This window comes from Aspergillus niger, assembly GCF_000002855.4.
Source record: "Aspergillus niger supercontig An08".
NCBI classification, from domain to species: domain Eukaryota; kingdom Fungi; phylum Ascomycota; class Eurotiomycetes; order Eurotiales; family Aspergillaceae; genus Aspergillus; species Aspergillus niger.
The window spans coordinates 302,358-321,371 of record NT_166524.1 but is presented as its reverse complement, the minus strand read 5'-3'; the positions used below and the strand labels follow the sequence as shown (position 1 = coordinate 321,371).

The 19,014-nt window shown below is 48.5% G+C and overlaps 7 protein-coding genes across 7 annotated transcripts; 2 read left to right on the top strand and 5 right to left on the bottom strand.

Annotated features, from left to right (window-relative positions):
* Nucleotides 1-501: 501 nt before the first annotated feature.
* On the bottom strand, nucleotides 502-2,145 carry An08g01460 (uncharacterized protein; the record flags this gene model as incomplete). The annotated part of the gene is made up of 3 exons (XM_059748838.1): nucleotides 502-1,464; nucleotides 1,524-2,033; nucleotides 2,086-2,145. The coding sequence occupies 3 exons, from the start codon at nucleotides 2,143-2,145 to the stop codon at nucleotides 502-504; spliced, it is 1,533 nt and encodes a 510-aa protein (XP_059601147.1).
* A 334-nt stretch (nucleotides 2,146-2,479) lies between these two features.
* On the bottom strand, nucleotides 2,480-4,516 carry An08g01450 (hypothetical protein; the record flags this gene model as incomplete). Its single annotated transcript, XM_059748837.1, has 4 exons — nucleotides 2,480-2,547; nucleotides 2,581-2,623; nucleotides 2,664-2,893; nucleotides 3,313-4,516. 4 exons carry the CDS (start codon nucleotides 4,514-4,516, stop codon nucleotides 2,480-2,482), a joined length of 1,545 nt encoding a protein of 514 aa, XP_059601146.1.
* Nucleotides 4,517-5,139: 623 nt separating this feature from the next.
* Nucleotides 5,140-6,395, top strand: An08g01440 (uncharacterized protein; the record flags this gene model as incomplete). Its single annotated transcript, XM_059748836.1, has 2 exons — nucleotides 5,140-5,189; nucleotides 5,258-6,395. The coding sequence occupies 2 exons, from the start codon at nucleotides 5,140-5,142 to the stop codon at nucleotides 6,393-6,395; spliced, it is 1,188 nt and encodes a 395-aa protein (XP_059601145.1).
* A 598-nt stretch (nucleotides 6,396-6,993) lies between these two features.
* On the bottom strand, nucleotides 6,994-8,580 carry An08g01430 (uncharacterized protein; the record flags this gene model as incomplete). The annotated part of the gene is made up of 6 exons (XM_059748835.1): nucleotides 6,994-7,054; nucleotides 7,090-7,258; nucleotides 7,469-7,731; nucleotides 7,809-7,926; nucleotides 7,990-8,240; nucleotides 8,528-8,580. The coding sequence occupies 6 exons, from the start codon at nucleotides 8,578-8,580 to the stop codon at nucleotides 6,994-6,996; spliced, it is 915 nt and encodes a 304-aa protein (XP_059601144.1).
* Nucleotides 8,581-10,133: 1,553 nt separating this feature from the next.
* Nucleotides 10,134-11,471, top strand: An08g01420 (uncharacterized protein; the record flags this gene model as incomplete). Its single annotated transcript, XM_001392224.1, has 1 exon — nucleotides 10,134-11,471. One exon carries the CDS (start codon nucleotides 10,134-10,136, stop codon nucleotides 11,469-11,471), a length of 1,338 nt encoding a protein of 445 aa, XP_001392261.1.
* Nucleotides 11,472-12,955: 1,484 nt separating this feature from the next.
* An08g01410 (uncharacterized protein) lies at nucleotides 12,956-14,541 on the bottom strand (the record flags this gene model as incomplete). Its single annotated transcript, XM_001392223.3, has 4 exons — nucleotides 12,956-13,108; nucleotides 13,454-13,604; nucleotides 13,866-13,986; nucleotides 14,313-14,541. The coding sequence occupies 4 exons, from the start codon at nucleotides 14,539-14,541 to the stop codon at nucleotides 12,956-12,958; spliced, it is 654 nt and encodes a 217-aa protein (XP_001392260.1).
* Nucleotides 14,542-15,861: 1,320 nt separating this feature from the next.
* On the bottom strand, nucleotides 15,862-18,763 carry An08g01400 (hypothetical protein; the record flags this gene model as incomplete). The annotated part of the gene is made up of 14 exons (XM_059748834.1): nucleotides 15,862-16,077; nucleotides 16,257-16,303; nucleotides 16,352-16,424; nucleotides 16,548-16,566; nucleotides 16,672-16,791; nucleotides 16,928-16,974; nucleotides 17,072-17,116; nucleotides 17,188-17,331; nucleotides 17,468-17,626; nucleotides 17,823-17,885; nucleotides 17,973-18,136; nucleotides 18,204-18,349; nucleotides 18,423-18,519; nucleotides 18,685-18,763. The coding sequence occupies 14 exons, from the start codon at nucleotides 18,761-18,763 to the stop codon at nucleotides 15,862-15,864; spliced, it is 1,419 nt and encodes a 472-aa protein (XP_059601143.1).
* Between the last annotated feature and the right edge of the window lie 251 nt (nucleotides 18,764-19,014).

Here is a 19,014-nt window from a genome sequence, read left to right as displayed (position 1 = left end):
ATGGTTTTAAAAGCAAAGATAAAACAAAATAAGAAGTAATAGATCATCACATTCTTGCAAAAGGGGAGCAAGCTAGCAGGGCGTTCTTAGTTACCTGTAACAACGTCAAGTTAGTAGTTCTTGTATGATGCTGCTAGTCAATTTTACAGATGCAAGGAAATCAGAAAACACAAGATGGGGAAGTTGCTGATATATAATTTGGGGTTGTCTGTACATACTAGTAGTAGGAGTAATTGTTAAGGAGATGTTGGAAAGAGAAAGAAAAGGGAGAGACAGGTGTGGGGGAGGTGAGCGGCATGCCAGGGATTGAGTCGAACTAAGTAGTGCCGTGACTTGCTACTTAGGGGACATGAACAAGTCAACATGGTACCAGAAATATTCTGATTGTTGGAGCAATAAAATATCGATCATATCTCTCGAGCTGCTTGTGAAGGATGCAACTAAGCAGTACCAATAAATTGAATCACATGCAAGACCAACCTATGGAGACCCGCTCCCCACCTATATATCAACGATTCTTTTCGGCTTCCCAGGAATCAACAAATAGCTGTGATTGCCCGTTTTGACAAATTGCGACAAGATACGCGCCTGCTGCACGCCTGTAGATGTTGCAATAAGATCGAGTATCTGCATAATCCAGTCCTTCGTCTGAGGCGAGACACCCGCACAGTCAGAGGCAAGGTACAAAGGCCATGGCAATCGCGCGACGGCCCCAAGGGCGGCTTCACCTGAAGTGAAGAAATAAGGAACGCTAGCGCAGATATCCTCTGCTAATTGTTTATTGATAGAGATGGACTGGTGCATGATTTGCGGTGAATCAGGAGTTGCTTGATGGAGACACATTGCTTGGATCATCTCGTGGAGAATGATCCGCGCTTGGCGATAGTGGTTCCAGTACACTGCGTTGTCGATGCTCGGATATACGTGATATTCCGTGTCGTGGCTACGGACGTGTGAGAATGGCAGTGGGGTGCTGGTCGTTGAATACTGCCAGGTTGGGCTTAGGGAAGTCGCCCATGAGACTAAGTCGGCGTCAAGGTCGAGAGCTTCCTTGATTAACGGTGCGATATTTCCGCGGAAGCCAGTGTTGTTATAGGTCTCCTTTACTTTTATGGAGTGGTCGTTGAATGTGACTAAAATGTTGTAAAAGTCTTCGACTGTCTGAGCATCAGCATCACCAACGGATTTTGCATATTTTGACAATGCAGCTATCGTTGGCGAGCGATGACAGCTCGTCCTGAAGAATATGTTGATCATAGCCTGATAATGACATGTTAGCACTCCAAGATTGGCGCCTATGATATAGTTGGGGGTATAGCTAACAATCTGTAGGCGTGTGCTGCTGAAGAGGCGCCGCCCAGCCGCTGATTCGAATTGCTTCGTTCCTCGTAACTCAAGAAGCTTCAACGCTCCTCGGGCGTGATTTAGCCAAGCGGCCATCATCTGTGATTGGCCCGAAATAATCTGTTTTTCCAGGAATTAACAACCCAACCTTAATCACACATCTAAATCAGACGCATTACCTCGTACATACTCAGCGTGACCACGGCCCCCAAAGTGGAGTCAGAAGTAGCTGATACTGCATCCTGAAGACTCGTATTAGTGGCCCGCAAGGCCTTGCTGTACTCCTCCGCAGCCGATCGCGCCAGTTCAGGCAGGTGGTAGACCCTCGACATGCATGCCAGCCCTATGGCTTTCATGGTGGCTTGAAGTGCATCCGAGGGGCCCGTGCGCAGCAAATCCGGCAAGTAGCAGAGGATGCCGGGGTTCTGACTAGTGCCGACATAATACTTGAAGATGTGAGACATGGCTTGCTCTTGAATGTTGGTGGGCCCTGCAATCAACGGCGGTGTCTTCGACTTCTCTGCAGTGGGGGATCGAGCCGCCTTGCGGGTACTGGCAGCCCGGGCCAAGGCCTTGGTGGTTACAGCGGCCGTCTGATTGTAGACGCGAAGGGCTTGGGGGTCTTGGTATCCGGGGCATTCTTGACCTATCCGCAGACATTGGGAGCATGCAGGTCTCTCCTGGTCGCACTACTATAGGGTCAACAGCCTATCATCTAGGCGTGAAGGTGCATCGACGTACTTTTAGGCGCCGTTTCCGGCATAAAGCACAACCTGGACTGGGCTTTCCCCTGTAAACCATGGTCACCTGAAAGGGGTATGTGGTTCGGAAGGTGGACTTAACCTTTCAGATTATCCCCGCTTTATAAGGCCCATGCTGAGTGGTCGGGATCGGAGCTTGTTACGCAAAGGAGACTAGAAGCAGAGCATCCCGTCTTCAGCCTCGCTTCAGCCGCGATTTGGCATCAAGGCCAGATCGGTTCCACTGAGCCTCCACAGCTGGACAGAGCATGGACTCCAATCAGATAGCCGTACATAGGTGTCAAATTGAGCTTAGGGATATTGGTGCCTGGCTCCAAGAAGCTTGTTTATTAACGGATGTGGTGTAGATCGGCATTGAGGAATATTGACCTCCGTTATGACGAGTATCTTTGTTGTAGCGATCCTTCATTGATATTTCGGCGGGTGTGAGGTGATGTCGAGCCTAACCCAATGCAGTAACCAGTTCGGCACTTACGGTGGATCACAGAATAGCGTTGAGGCCAGAATGGCACTGATTGCTATTCAAATTATGAAATGTGTCGTTATCCAGCACCACACATGTGCAAGGGAAATAGTTTCCGTGTTTTCACGTCTCTTGTTGTGGCCGAAGCGGTACACTGCTAGTCGCTCCTTTCCGGGTAAAAGGTCTTCCATTCGACATAAATGGCTATCTTTTCGCCATTCAGGCAGTTCAACTTCAACTAGGCGGGCAGTCGGCATAGGCTGTGCGACTTTCAGTTTATTTTGAGTGATTTGAGTGTTGTTCCAGAATTGTTCTTGATCGGACCCTAGCTCCGTGCAGCAGCTCAGAACTTCTGCTGAGTACCGCTTCATTCTATAGTCCTCAACCGTAGATTGATCCATCGCTCATACCCGGTTGCCTGGATGATAGAAAGGTTTATCGAAAGAAAAAGCAAGCATTTGAAGAGATGTAGGATGGCTTCATGAAATAAGAGACTGTAGATTGATTGTTGTGAAAGTCGTGGAGAACCAGCGGATATGACGACCTTCCGATGAGTTTAAGATCAAAGAGACGGCCTGAAAACAGAATGAAAGCTTATGCAAAGCTCCTATCCTTTTGAGATCGAGGGTTTGGTGGAGGGTTCCGGCAACCTCCGTAATATCAGGAGCGCCAATTTCGAAATCCGAATGAAATACGCGGGGGAGCACATCTCATTTAACATGGTCAAGACCTTTCTTCAACTACTAGTCCTGGTTATGACTGATCTCCTAGCGTCTGCACCCCTCCGGATTAGGATTTGTGCTCGCGATGGCCGACACGATGGGAACCTCACAATATTGTTTCGCGGTTCATGAAGAAAGCGAACGGTTCCAGAGGAGGAGTATAGCGACCGGAGATGCAAGTAATTCAGCTCTGGCATCGCCGTAGACAGAAGTCTAAATAGACCGTCAAAGTTACCGTCAAGATATATGGACGTCAAGTCCAAATGCACCAGCTGAGTAAGCTGACGGAAAAAAGTCATGAGCGTAGCCTCGGACATTCGAATATCGGACAAAGTACACTTCTTCAAGCCCTGAAATTGGCAAGATGCTACTACTCGTTCGAAGAAGTATAACTCCTCCCTCACTCCTGCCGTCTCCTCGAAGTCATCATACTCCCACACCAGGTGCAATTCCTCAAGAGTAGGACAAAGGTTCAGAAGATGTGGGAGTGATCGGGTGTTCTCCCGGGCTTCTTCGTAGCTCGGCGGTAACTCGAACAAGTTATCTGGCCTTAAAGGGGATTCCCGGGGCCTAATGTAATCTAGGTTATGTATGTAGTGCGCCAAGCTTAAGCCTATCTTCTTGCATGGTTGGAATGCTGTCGCCAGCCTGGTTAAGTCCGCCGTGCTGCCGCCGAATAAAGCGTCCGGGATCTCGCTGAAAGGAAAGCTACAACGCCCCCCATAAGTGTGAGAATAGCCTTCTGCAAACGCATTAAATGCCCGAATCGGCAGCCCAGAGCGCCTCAGAGCTGACATTGTCACTTGAAACACTGTATCGGCGGCAGCCTTTAGATATCCGTCCCCAAAAACCTTGAGAGTAATCGATAAAGGCTCATTGTGCGGTGAGTCATTACGTATGTTCTGAAATGCTTGCGCCAGTAACTCAAATACTTTGGGGCTAGCGGGGGGCACTTCAGCATGAAGAGCAATAGATGCAAACAAAGTGAGATCCTGGACCCAAAGACCGAATCGTCCTGGCTGGGTAACGCTAACAAACTGCTCGAGCGGAGCCTCCGCGATTTCCAACTTCTTGGAAAGGAAATACTTCCGAAATGCAGCCTTAGACGACTTGACAGAGACGGAGCGTCCAGTCAGACGCAGAGCACAGTGATCGTGGAAGTCAAGCCAAGCCACAATTTCCTCGACCAACTCCACCGGAAGGCTTTCAAGAGTCAGCGACGCCATGGCCGGAGAACTGGCTGGCATCATCCATGCTCCGCCGGAGAAAGAAGAGCGTGCTAGGGGGAAGACCCTAGCAGGCACTTGGTGAGATTAAGTATGGCTCTCGAGACGTCGAACTAGTGACTCTTGGCGGGTGGTGGTAAATGTCGCTTTGGCGGAGTCATTGACGCTCGGACCTGAGATATCAAGCTTTTGCCAAACGTGGATTGGCTGGACTGTGAGACACTACCTATCGCCATTGACCGGGGGGTTTAAATGAAAAGATGGGACTGTATGGTCATATGAGGCGTGCGTCGGTTTTAGCCGCTGCCCTACTGTCAATTAGTTTGCTGCTAGGCTGCTGTCGGAAGAACTGGTTCGGTGGTCTCTGTAGCGATTATGATCTCGGTTGGTTAGTTGGGAGGAGCTCTCTGGCTATGATACGCTGGCGATATCCGAACCCTCGTCGTAGCAGCCTTAGCGTGGCAAGACCCTGAACTAGGCTATGCACTAGACAGCCTCGATATTACCTGGAGGGAATATGATAGGAACACCGTATCCCAGCACGTCCCTCTTTGGTGCCCACGATACCTGTCGCCATATATCACCCTTTTTCTCCTTTGGTTTAGCGTAGGATGTATTTGCCCATGAAATACGCCCCAGACTTTGAATCCCTACCAAATGAACCTAGTACCTAGTTTTAGCAGTAGTTATATAATGGCCGCGCATCACCTGCGCCCGAAGGCGCCGATCTTGATTACGCAGCAACCGCCAGTTCAAAATATCTGGCCCTCTGGGAAGCCGTTCCTGGTGGCTTCCATCACCAGCACGTCGAGGATTGTTCTGCTATCTTCTCGCCGCTTTATACACTCTCGCTCCAGTTGTCCACTCTGCCGTCGCTGTCGAACCTGGAGCATCCGGTCAGTTATCTCAACTAGCAAATAACCCTCCATTTCCCTGGGCATCGACCAACGAGGACTCTGGGACGTTGACACCGGTCACGAACCCGATGCAATTGGGCGATGGAAAGGAGGAGCAAGACGCCCTGCAAATGATGGCCTTTATGAACGACGCGAGCAAGACTGACTCAACCTCCACCTCAAAAGACACAATGCAAGATGACAGCACCCTGCGAGTGATGATCGTAGGTGACTCCATGTCCCAAGGAAAAGAAGGGGATTACACGTGGCGGTATCGAATCTGGGAGTGGTTCCGGGCGCAACACATCGCCGTCCAGCTGGTGGGCCCTTACACGGGGACCGCGCCGTCCGAACCGCAGGCCCACGGGGAGCACCAAACCACGCTGGGCCAGCCCAAGACCAGCGGCGGGTACGCCCCGGACGTGTCCCCAGACTTTGATCGCCACCATTTCGCCGTGTGGGGCCGCACGGCTGCCATCGACAAGGACTTGATCTTCGATGTCCTCAGCGCACATCAAGCAGACCTGATATTGTTGATGCTGGGGTTCAATGACATGGCTTGGTTCCAGAGTGATGCATCGGGCACCCTGGACAGTATCCGTACGCTGGTTATCAATGCCCGCGCCGCCAACCCAAACCTCAAGTTCGCTATCGCCAATGTTCCCCAGCGCAGCTTAATCCCGGGTCGTGAGGATATTCCGTTCAATACTAATATCTATAATGCGCTGCTACGGAATGCCATCCCAGCGTGGAGTACTGCAGATTCGCCTATTCATCTGGTCGAGCTGCAGGAGAACTACGACTGTGGGCCAGATTCATGTCCCGCTGGTTACGACGGACTGCATCCAAATGTTGTGGGCGAGTATCAGATTGCTCGTGCTTTCAGTCTCACCCTGGTGAAGGACTACGGATTTGGGGGATCGCCGTTAATCATTCCTGATAATATTCCGGAAAGACCTCCCTCATTGTCGTTCAACTTTTGAGGGAGATGTAGCAGTGTTCTCCCTGTGCGATACAGACCATTCTCATCGACCCACCTATGTATACTTGGACTCATGATTCAGTCTGCAAATTTTGAAAGTCATTATCCTAATTGGTGATCTTGTATGCGATGAACAAAACAAGCACACGAAACGGGAACATTACCACGAACCGAAGCCCTTCGGAGTACTAGTACATACATTTTTTCAGTGGAATTAAGCTTTTCGAGGATAGTTTCACGTGGGTTGTGGATGGTTCCCCTTGCATGAGTATTTTATGCTGTCCTCCTCAACTGTAGATTCCATGTGTGCAGACAAAATAGAGAGCAACGGGAAGGGAGTGCCATATCATTTGCGGTAGATGAGGGTGTTTGCAAAGTAACTACTTGGAGTACTGCCCAGGCGTTTGGCTTACTTGCTTAGCCAGACTTACCATAGATCATAAGTCATCAGCGGTTACAGTCGGGGTACTTCTTTATGACGTACTCTATCTGAGTATGGACTTGCTTTATCACTGAGGAGAGTATGTAAACACCACGATGGTAGGATACTAGACTCTACAACTCAATGATCACTAGTAATACCAGGGGTTAAAGTTGATTTATGATAGAAGAAGTCGAGGATATGAGCTTTCTGCAACATTGCGTAGAGATCCTATTTTGCTGGAGAAGTCATTAATATTAATTGTAAAGCTCACAAACGGAGGGAGCTGTTGGTGGACAAATTCATTTCGATGAGCTGTAAGTTGTAACCTCTGAAGGAATTCCTTACCAGGAAGGGCTGGGGTAACTGATCAGCTACCTTGAGGGTTATACCTATAACTTCGCATTTATCGACATTCCAACTCATCATTAATGAAGAAATCTCTACAGACTCAAAGTAGTAATAGCTATAATGCAGTTTGAATACTCACATGTGACTCTTATCGAGGTACCTACTGCGACACTGGGTAAGCTGACAGGGCTTGCAGCAAAGCAATCCGGTTATACCCTCACAGGTAAACCCCGAAGAATTCTCCCTCCACCTCTACTTATTCCCAGCGAAGATAGCCTAAGCCAACCATTAGGCAGCCTTACGCGCCAAAATTTTGACAGGAGACCAGTTATATACCGTATCCTTGCGTTCAGCGCAAAGTTCCTGTAGTTCTGCCTCATGCTTGGTCACCAGAGGTACAATATCTTCCGCGCATGTCAACTTAGTGCCGCGCAATATCTCACCGAGAGCAAGGAGATATGTGTCCGTACACTTCTGGACAAGGGATTCCTGGAATGACTCCGTCTTGGATTCTATTACATCCAGATGTGCTTCTTTCAAATCGCGAGGGAGTTTTGTTACCCAGCTGCAATAGTATCAATGAGCCTTTCTTGTTTTCACATCGAAAAACACGAAGTTGGGAAAAAAAAGAGGAGATCCTACCTGTAGTCCAGACCGACCTTCTTAAATAGACATGGTATCTGTTCTGCAAACGCAAGGGCCTTACGCCCTTTCACATATTGGTGAATGAGATCTGCCTCCTCCCACTGGATGTAGCCTCCTGGTTCTTGTATCTGTTAGATGATTCTGAGATAGATCTTGGTCGTTAAAATATAGTACTCACTCAGCAACTCTTGCAAGTGTGAAATCAGCGGCCTGGTGTTGCCATCCCGTATATTACTCGCCCACATCCGGATATGTACAACATCGTATTGGCCAACAAGTGCGGGAGGGACATCCTTGAGTGCGTCCAACAGCGCTAGATTGACATTCCCTGGCCACATATGCTTCGGAGGATATTGCTCCTCCGAGATATCGAAGCCATGCAGTTGCACGGTAGGTGGCATCGACTGGGCTAGGTCAAAGAGCCAAATCCTGTACTTTGTTAGTGTATATTCGTATGCTGGGTCCGGCATGGAACGAAACTCGAATATTATAGAAACCCGAACAGTATCGATCCATACCCTCGAGTAAGAAAAGTTAATGATCTATATTACGCATTTCCAGTGCCAACCTCCGCTGTTTTCATGTCTGTAGTGATAGAAATCTTGGGGTGAAGTGTGTATCCAGTATGGAGCTTCCATAGATGGTGCTGAGCATCCAACCTAGAGACATGTATGAGCAAGAGATTGTAACGTCAACAGGTCGCATTGAGAGCTTACCGAACTGAATCCGATAGTCCTCTTCCCAGAGGATATAGATCAGATCTAGTCATTGTGGTTGAAGTATTCTCTGGTATTGTTGAAATCCATTCGCTATAGCCGCGTGTTCGGGTATGGTAGGACTTGAAGATGGAGGGGACTGACCGGTATATATGTTCATCGCAATCCTTCATACTAGCCAGGAAAATAATGTCACGCGGGCTAATCTCATCTGTCGTCTCCAACTTTGATGACGCTCCTGAAAGGCATTGTATCACGTCAATTGTATACCATGTTTCCTTGCGTGTATGCACGCACGACGACGTCTTGGGGTTCATCTACTGGAATGATTGGCTTTGATCGTGAAGAATTACTCATCATTGTCCAACTTTCCAGGAAAAACTTTAAGGGCCTTGCGAGATTCTCCCGCAATTAGCGTTGCCCATCTCTTCAGTCTGTCTCCAAACTGGATAACATCATGCCTAGTGCCGGTACCTATGACAGAAACTACAAGAGTAGAGTTCCGAATTATAATATCAAGAACATCTCGCCTTTCCAGTGTATCATACGCCATGCTGGAAGAAATCCAAGGCTACCTCTTCCGGGCCCTGGAGCGAGGTTACACAAAATCTTAGGCCAAGCTGCTCCCTACAGATTGCAGGCTGCGGGGAAATGATCGTGACTACGTCTCTGTGTCACTGCAGACTATAATGGTTGTACTATGCATGTCTTCTAGACCAATTACCACCCACCTCTAGCTGCTTCACGTGTCCCAATGCTCGGATTACCCTGTTCCTTTCTCAAGCAGGATTGCCTGTACGACAATTTTGCCCGTGCGCTCGACATGAAAGTATGAAGAGAACCTCGTGGCCCAGCAGATTAAGTTGACGTCAATCGCAAAGTATGTTCTATTCTTCCTTGGTTGAAGGAACAATGGAGCTAATATGAACTCTATGTCACACAGCTTTAGGAATCCTGCTCCCTAGTGGCCTTTCCTGTGAGGGTTTTGTTATACTCGAGTGACGATTAGCCCGTACTCTTTCCCTATATTATCATTCTGCAGATACAACTCCTGGGATGATGATATATCATGGTTTTCGCATACCATTTCCCTGTACGAGTACTAATTGGGGCTCAGGCTTCCTCGTTTTGGACGGATAATTCGGCTGCTTTTCTGCAAAAAGCCCAATATGCTCGCAGCAAGCCAGGGATATTCTGCAAATTGATTGAGCTGCATCTGATACCAGACCATCCACGAGTTCGTTGAGCGTATTCTTCCAAGGATTTGGTGAATTAGAGGCCAATTGATCAGGTAAATTGAGAGACATGATCAAATGAACATAGCAAATGACACACTCGACAGCCCTTTAAGTCAATCCAGACCATGTGATGAAGGGGTATATGAAATCACTTCTGCCATTAAATCACATAGTTTCGCATCTCTCTGTGCGGTCTATCACAATTGCACTTCTTCCTCTTTGTATAGAGTGTCGAAGCTAGCCAACCGACTCGAACAGAAGACGAACATCTTTCTCCGGGTAAAATCTTCCCATCTACATTTTCTCCTGCAATTTGACTATCGTTCCTAACGGGTAACTGCAAGCGTGACAATAATTACCAAAGCGCAATGTCGTCTACTCAGATATCAGTTACACTCACCTCTCACTCTAGCGACTTGCTCAAACCAGTTATGTCTGTCCTGAAGAGACATGATGGATCTGAGTACTACGTCTATGAACGCAAAGACTGCTGGCATATTGGTCTTGGATCCTACAGATCCTTGATAGTTGACTCCAGCGGGGAGAACATGACAATTTCAGCGTCCGGGGAACCAAGTCGTCACTGCCTGGTGAAGAAGCCCCTATCTGATCTAGCAAGAGAATTTCTCCGTGATAATTGGAATCACACCTCCAAAGTCTGCGGGCACGTTGGATTCAACTATGCCGCTCATATCCGGGGCCTGAATTATACCCCCGGCAAATGGCCCCTACTCGCCTTGATGATACCTTGCATAGAAGTACTCATCGAGTCAGATAGAATAATAGTCACCGGGCATGACACCAAAGAGGTCCTGGAACTGTGCACACAGCTGAAAAATACATGCCGGTGCCGCAACCTACCACCTACCACTCATGATATCCAACCCGTTGACGTTAGTTATAACTCGAGCCAATACAAAACCCTAGTACAGAAAGCGTTGTCAGAAATTCAGCAGGGCCACTACACCAAGATAATTCCGTCTCGGCCAGTTAACCTCCCAGAACGTGTGGACATGCCTTCAACACTGCACAGTGGTCGACAATCTAATACCCCCTCACGCAGCTTCTCCTTCCGACATGCTGGCTACCAAGCCACTGGATTCAGTCCCGAACTAGTCATGTCCCTGGACAAAGGGGTAGTAACAACAGAGCCTCTGGCCGGCACACGCTCATGCAAAGGCACGAAGGCAGAAATCCAGAGACTTCGACATGAGCTAGAAAACGACAGCAAAGAGATCGTCGAGCACGTCATCTCCGTCAAAGAGGCCGTGCACGAAGTCAGCCAGCTTTCCGATAAGCCGGTGGTAGAGGACTTCATGTCCGTGCGAGTACGAGGGAGCGTGCAACACCTTGGTTCTCGAGTATGCGGACGTCTATCTCCAGATAAAGACATGTGGGATGCTTTCAATGTCCTCTTCCCGTCGATAACTGCGTCAGGTATTCCGAAACAGGCTGCTATTGATGCTATTTCCCGCCTTGAGTCGCAGCCTAGAGAGCTTTATTCGGGAGCTATTCTGATGATCGAAGATAATCAGTCCATGGAGGCTGCGCTTGTGCTTCGCTCTGTTTATCAGGATTCCGAGCGCCAGCGGATCCAGGCTGGTGCTGGAGTAATTGCGGAGTCGGATCCGTCCCGAGAATTGACTGAGACTTGTGAGAAACTTGCGAGTATTGCGCCTTTTGTTGTGAGGGAATCTGGTATGTAAATTTGGTGGCTATGACTGGTGACAGGATTTCCTGGGCGTCCTTTACTGATTTACTGCTCCTAGATGGTATGTTATAGATTGTCTTGTTGGACACCTTCTGATGGGTGATGCTTTTATTTCCATTATTCCCAGTATAAGAAGATAGTTCCAGCCTCGATATACGTATCGTTTCACTAAACCCTTCAAATTTCATGATAATTATCTAGAGGAACTAGCCAAACCACCTCCCATACTGATTCTGATGCATCGAAACATCCTCTCGTACATTTACCGAAACCCCTAATAATGATAATCACAGTAAAATAATAAGATCAATATGAACATAACATAGTATACTATCAGACGTACAAGACTGCCTACATATCATCCACTGCAGCTGAGCTAGTTCAATTTAATGTAGTACAACGACTAATCAGTACTCCCGAAATACCATGCCGAGTCGCATATATATATAAACGGACCATTGCTTCCCATATAGTAGATCGCAACAAGTACTAGTAGCAGCCCAAGGATGAAAATTGACGAGTGCCTATCAATAATAATCTAGTAGTACACTACCTACAACTACTCTCTAACCGTAAGCCGGTAGATACTTATTATAGACTATTGCGATAAGTGAAGCAACCAGTCCGGATAGACCTAAACCGAACCGAAAGTCCAAAACTTCTGGAGATACACATCTAATTACTTATCGTGACTTAAAGCAGTAAATATGCACTCTCTGCTTTGTTTTGATATCTCCCTCAAACTACTACGCTGGATTATCGGGCTACTCTGTGGTGGTTACTGCATAAGGATACGCAGGCAATAGAGTATTTATACTAGTAGCGTGCTAGTAGTGCTATCATCTCGTTAGGTCGGAGTAGGGAAGTTTGATGTTATTGTTCTCCTTGACTTTGCGCTTCATACCTCGTTATGGAAATGTTGGATATATGTTGCTGTCCAACGAGACATCTTTAGAGGGCTCGGAGCAAGGCGGTTCGGGTAAGGGGTCCCTTCTATTGAAGATTATAAATTCTAGGTAGACAAATCTCTTTCTTTCCAATAGCGTAGTATATAAATTACCGCTCACTTTCTTGGGGAGGTGATTGCCTGACGAACGCAAGTATCATGGCACTGGAATAATATTACACACTTGACAGCGAAGGGCACTTTCCGTTACTGTTACGGAACGTAAATCCCTACAGAAACCTCGGTTTACACCGCTGCCTATTTCTTGTGTCATCAATATAGACAGCTCAATATTTATTATACAACCTAACTATATAAAGCTAAACTCTGACTAATGTATTCGCTGTCTGGTATATATTAAGAAGGGAAAAGGTAAGAGCTGTACAAGCAAGCGTATACCGGCCGTTGAACCCATGTCTATCGTAATGACCATGCGATCAAATAAAAAGTATACAATGTATGCGCGTCCCAAGAGGAGGGGCAGGGTAGAGCAAGATAGTCCGGTCTCCGGTTGTAGCGAGGCTTCAACAGTATCAGCTGGTCATCCACGAAGTGACACGCTGAGCTCCGAATCTTCCCATAAACTGCAGTCCAGTGCTACCCATAGGGAAGTAGCTGACAAGGTACCAGAGCAGGGCAGCCAGCTGAAACACCGACGAGATGAGCGTCAACAGGGTTGAATGAAGCTAGAGAGGACAGAGACGGTTAGCGACCGGTATTCCCGCTGGTTTTCTTATGTGCACGGGCCCGACTGGGGTCTACAGTAGCGCATGCACATCCAACCTGCTACTGTTGCAGGACGATGTGAGAGATCATATCCACGACCGGGGTGGCGGTGCATTATGATGTCATTTCGTCGGCTGAAGGCTCCGAGTGTACGCGCACGCCCCAGGTATGCAAGATCCTCGAAATCGACAGGTTGGTATGCGATCGCAGAGGCGTACGCTCAGATAGTACAGGCATAGACAACATGGTCTGGCAGGGAAGATCCTGGGAAATGTAGCTAGAGCCAAACAAACAGGGGTACTTACTCCGATAGCAAAGTACAAAGTCATGGCGATCGAGCCGAAATAGGCCGCCGTGAAGGGCAGACGTGGTCCCGAGACCAGATGTTTCGCGTAGACCCAGGGTCCCATGAGGACTGCCCATGATAGGAGAAAGAGCAAGGAACCAACCGACCACCTAGTTCAAGAGGTAAAACCGGTTCGGTCAGCCACAGATTCACAAGAAGTTTCTTGGCAAACAGTATGGGTGAGGCGTGATGGGGGGTTCAGCACAGACGCTGGAATGTAGTCGGATCGGAGACGCGTGGTGCATAGTCCCCAGTGAGGAGGGCATGACAAGCACTCCACCGCCTCGTGCCTCCCTCCCCGGTGGGTGGGCGAAGTAGGGGATGTATTGGGGTTCGATGAAGATCGACGGGGAATCTGTAGAGTAACTTACAGGATGGCAAATTTGCGGGGTTTCAGCGATAGAACCGGGAATAGGAAAAAGCAAAGAAGGAAGCAAACGGCAGCACCAAGGTTGCATGCGATGAAAATGAGCATCCGATCCCATCGACTTACTGTAAAGGGAATGTATGATTAGCATTAGCCAAAAGTTAAAAGAGGAGGAGGTAGGGCGGCAAGAAGAAAAATAGAAAATGCGTAGAAGCGCAGAAAAAAAGAAAAAGAAACGAAAAATGGAAAATAGGAAAATTAAACGGTAGATGACAAAGAATAGTCCCATAGGTAGATAGAGAGTAGAGTACATCACTCAGCTTTTCCTAGGGCTTCCGTGGAACCCGGACAGATACAGGAACTGAGTCTCTGTCACCTGGACTGGGCAGTGCAGCAAATCAAGGAAGAAAGCATCTTTACGGAAAATCGGTCATGCGTTCGGAGGACTTACAGGCAAAGAAAGTATCTTCCTCCTCTCGGCGACTTGCGGCGGGTAGGGGAGCTCCTGGAGCTTCATGAGTAGGTAGTTGCAGATAGCCCTCCCCTTGACCAAATGGATTCCAAGACTGTAACCGTGAGAGGAATGGCGTATTCGACGAGTTGGTGCGGGTGGAGAGATCTGGGTCTCGTCGCGACCAACCCAAGGAGTTGACCGTATCGCGGAATGAATTGGTAGCCATGATTGCTATTCGCTTCTGTGCCGGGTCTAGTTACACCCTAGTGGAAGAGGAGCAGGGTGAAATGAAATGAAAGCAAGAGATTTGCCTTCGGACAATGTTGCTACCGGGGTTGGTGTAGAGTGCCAGTCGACCAGTGGAAAAGCGACACTGCGGTGACAAGGTGAGAAAGGCTCTGCAGGGACTATGCACGACGGAAACCAATATGTGCGTGCAGATGATCTGCAGATATCAATGATGGAGGGGGGGAGGAAGACGACGGCGAGAGAGAAACAGGCGGTGATAGGATCGAACTAAAGCGGGCCAGATGACTGTTGCGCAACCGGACTAGACTCCCGAGGAGCTTGGGCACGGGACAAACCTAGCGTCCGCTAATAGAATCTTCGGACGTTGGTGGTCCACTGGTCTCTTCTCAGAGTGAAGCTGATAAGCTTGTGATCGCCCTCTTGCCCGATTCGTAAAAGTCGTGTTATCGATAGTAACCTCTCACCAAAGGGGATTCCGCCTCCTGGAGGTAATCGGCCTATTCTTAGAGGAGGAAATTGCGAGTGCTCCTAGCAGTAGCGTAGACTGAAACAGTATCTCCGAACGGCCGATGTAACAGTTCTAATAACCCAGTGTGTCCCACGAGCAGTAAATCGGGGGTTTAGTCTCCCACCCTGGCGCAAGGAATGCAGAGATCGAATGGCCAATTACCCAGCCGGGAGAGGAGCTGCACCGGCCGGAGAATTAGAGGGAGGGTGGAGGAAGCTGCAAGATGATGACGATGACGATGACGATAATGGGAGTTGGGAGAGCGAGGATGGTAGCTGGCGTAACGCTGGGGCCACCCTAATTTCAAGACAGAGATCGGCTCTACACAGGCTGCAAGATTAGCCAGTCGTCATCTGACTTGGGAAGATGGAAGGAGGAGGTCGAGAAAAAGACGAGAGGGGAAGCCAGAGGAGGGGGGGGATGTGTGGGTGTGGGTGTGTGTGTGGGTGGGCGTTGAGCAGGTGGTCGCGATGAGTGTAGGCAGAACAAGGCACGTAGCCAGAACACCACCACCACCACCACCACTACTACCAGTCAAAGAGATGGGGAAAGGGTCGAATACGGTCACATACCAAAGCTTGCAGGAACTGATATCTCCGAGACACCAAAAGGTGATTGACAGTGGTGGTCAAAAATGGGGGAGCCTCTTTACCCACGGGTGTCGCGATAATGATCGGGGATGATTGCTTTCCAGCACCAGCACCGCCCATAATCGTCGCAGGTTGGAATGGGGGTTCGTCCCTTTCCTGCAAAGCTGGGGTGGGCTACCCAGACAACCAATCAGCAGCCTCATTGACAGAGACGGTGTCCCGGTGACGGATCTAAACCCAAAACGAGCTGGTGACCCAGCTGAGCAATCGCTCCACCAATCACTGATTGAATTAGCGCCATGGCAGGCAGGCTGGATACAATTGATTGGCTGATTTGAGACCATGGGAGAGTTTGGCCACACCGCCCATGGGGTTTATAACCGTTTGGCGCCTGTTCCGCTGACCAGGCCGGGTCCTTACCATACCGAAACATACTTACATCCCACTTAGTACTACAACTGCTAAGTCCTAACTATCGGTAGTCTACCTACTACGTTAGTACATCTTGTCGCCTAGGTCAAGACAGTGCCCACCCACTAACTACAGGCTAGTCATTTGTAGTTGGTGCCTATCTCCTAGAGAAACCACAAAAACCTGTTCAGGATTGTGGAAGTGCATTGCTCCCCTCATGGTTGGCTTCTCTGCTCGTCAAATAAGAAGCCGAGGAGCAGTGGTGAGACGAGTGGCACCCTGGAACCCCTTCCGGCTGGCTTCTTTCCTAGTCCAGTCGATCCTGGTTAGAGCAGCCGGGGATGCAGAAGCCTACTTGGACCTCAACACAATCTCCTCTTATCCATGATGAGTCTGCATTAGGATGCTTATCACGGCCGATAGCTTCTTAGTTGGGTTGCATCAGGCAACTCCAGGGAGAGACATGTTACGTACATTCGCTGCGTAAAGCTGGCTAAAGTCCAAAAAAAAAAAAAAAAAAAAAAAAAAAAAAAAAAAAAAAAAAAAAAAAAAAAAAAAAAAAAAAAAACCAGAAGCGAATGATTTACCTTTTACACACTCCCGTAGATCTTCAATATGCGAGCTTTTGTCTCTTTTAGGCGATAGTAAACTAGTGTCGACACCAAACGGACAGGTGTTGCCAGCCGGGTAATTGACTCCTTCAGAGTTTGATTGTTCCCTGTTGTTACGATAGAAGAATTCCGCTGCTCGAATTGGAAACCCCGTATATTTGCTCCCTCTACCTCTCTGATATTGAAACTTCGATCCCTGACTGGGTAAGAAGCTGTTCTGAGACGATTAGCGTCACACGTTACTGGATAGAAGATGCTTTTCTCGCCTGCATATCATACGCAGCTAGAAGCTACTGCATCCTAATAGCACCTGCACGTAGAAGAGGGTCGGCGACCAAGCATGGGGGCCGATCAGCTCTTTGCCATCGCCGACTATCAGATACATACGTAGTGAGAAACTCCCTTGCAGTAACCGTGGATATCAGCCATGCCCTCCGAACCTTGACGGGACGGGACGGGCACGATTTGCGGGAACCAATGCTATTGCTTCATTAGGCTTCCACTTCTGGTGCAGTACCGGGCTTATCTGCGATTCCGCATCCGGCAGAATCAACCGGACTTGTGGTCTGATACCGGTCATCCATTATCATCATTCCACCAGCAGCTGTATGTACGATGGTGTCATCGTTGGGAATGGCGGCACCGTGCTGCATACCACATTATTGTCCGTTGGGGGAAAGTCCACATAACGACCGGTGCAGGAATTCAGGTCAGTGGGCGCGGTTCATGGTGTAGCTGGTCGGATCGTGACATACCACCTATCGTGTCTGCGGCGCTTCGAACCAGGGTTGACAGGCTAATCTCTGCTGGTGGCTTCTTTCGGGCTATCAGGACCCTCCGATTGATTTGATGCTGCAAGGCGATTGGCAATTTACTTTGACAGCATTCCAGACGCAGCTCAATTGTTTTCCCACTCGCCGGATCATAAGGCTCCCCACATTCCTGGTGGCTTGTATTTCAAATCATCGAGCATGAAAAGCTAAAAGGCAAATGATGGAATGAATGGAATTAAATCTTGTCGCGACGCGCGGTTGAGCATCGAGAAGTACTTCTTATGGGGACTGCTCAGAACAACGCGAGAAGAATGAAGCCATTACCCCAAGAGCAGGAAAAGGGAGAAAACAACAGGAAATTAAACCAGCTCCTGCGCTGGGACGCCGTCGCATTGCACCAACCCCACCCCATAATTCAAAGTAGAGGCCTATCAGATGGCATAAGCTGGCGCACTCTTTCTCGGGAGGCGACAGGCTGCACGGTGTCACGGACCGCCTTCTGTGTCAGCCCCAACCTGGAGACGCTCGGACGCCGAGGTGTCTCTTCTGGAAGCCTGACTGCTTCTTCGTAAGGTTCCCAAGGAGGCGGTTCCATGCTCATCTTCGTACTCGACATGGACGTGCGCAAATGAGATGAGAAGAAGGGTCCTGACATGCGAAGGAAGCCGACCGTCCCAGCCTGACGATACCGTATCCCGGGTAGATGCCCCGTGTATCTCTCTCCAAAGATCATGGTGGTTGTATACCTCCTAGATACGAGCGGTATGTTTGCCTGGAGCTAAACCTAGTGCGATGGACATCGTATTGTGTTCCATGGTGAAGGCGGTGTTGTGTGCCGCTCGTTGGTCCTATTAGCGTGCAGCGATCCTGAACATGATCATCCAGAAGCATACTAAGTAGGTAGTAATAGCAGCAGTAGTAGTGATGAACAGTGGTAATTTGGACTGATATTGAAGTTGCTGAACAGGAGGAGATCGTTTCCCTCAACTTCCTTTCCACATGGTACACCACGATCATTCATCCCTTCCCCGATACCCGTCATGAAGCACTCCGGCAGAAAGCCTGGGGAAATAATAGCGATGAAAAACAAAAATTACCGATAATCTATTTTGAAACATTTAATCCATCCTTAGGAACCCCTCAGTACATTAGCAGTAGACTATGATGTCATCGTTCCCATTTCAAAATCAAAAATGGGAAAGAAAAACATGATTTTCCAAATCTCACGCTCCATGGTCATTAGTCCGCCCGTCAGGGTGAATGATCTGGTATGCTTGGGGCTTGCCCAGCCTGGCATCTGATACATTCCCGGGTGGGTTCCTAAAATCGAGGGAAAGGAAGTATAGCAGGTTGGCTGCTCCTATAGTAGGCGTCGGGTTGTAAGTCCGACGGCATTAGTGATTGATCTCTTAGTGCCCTTTTTTTTTTTTTTTTTTTTTTTTTTTTTTTTTTTTTTTTTTTTTTTTTTTTTTTTTTTTCTAATACGACGGAAGTATATGGCGCAACGAAATACTTTGTAATAGGAAGCAACCAACCAGGACCTAACCTGGGATAAGA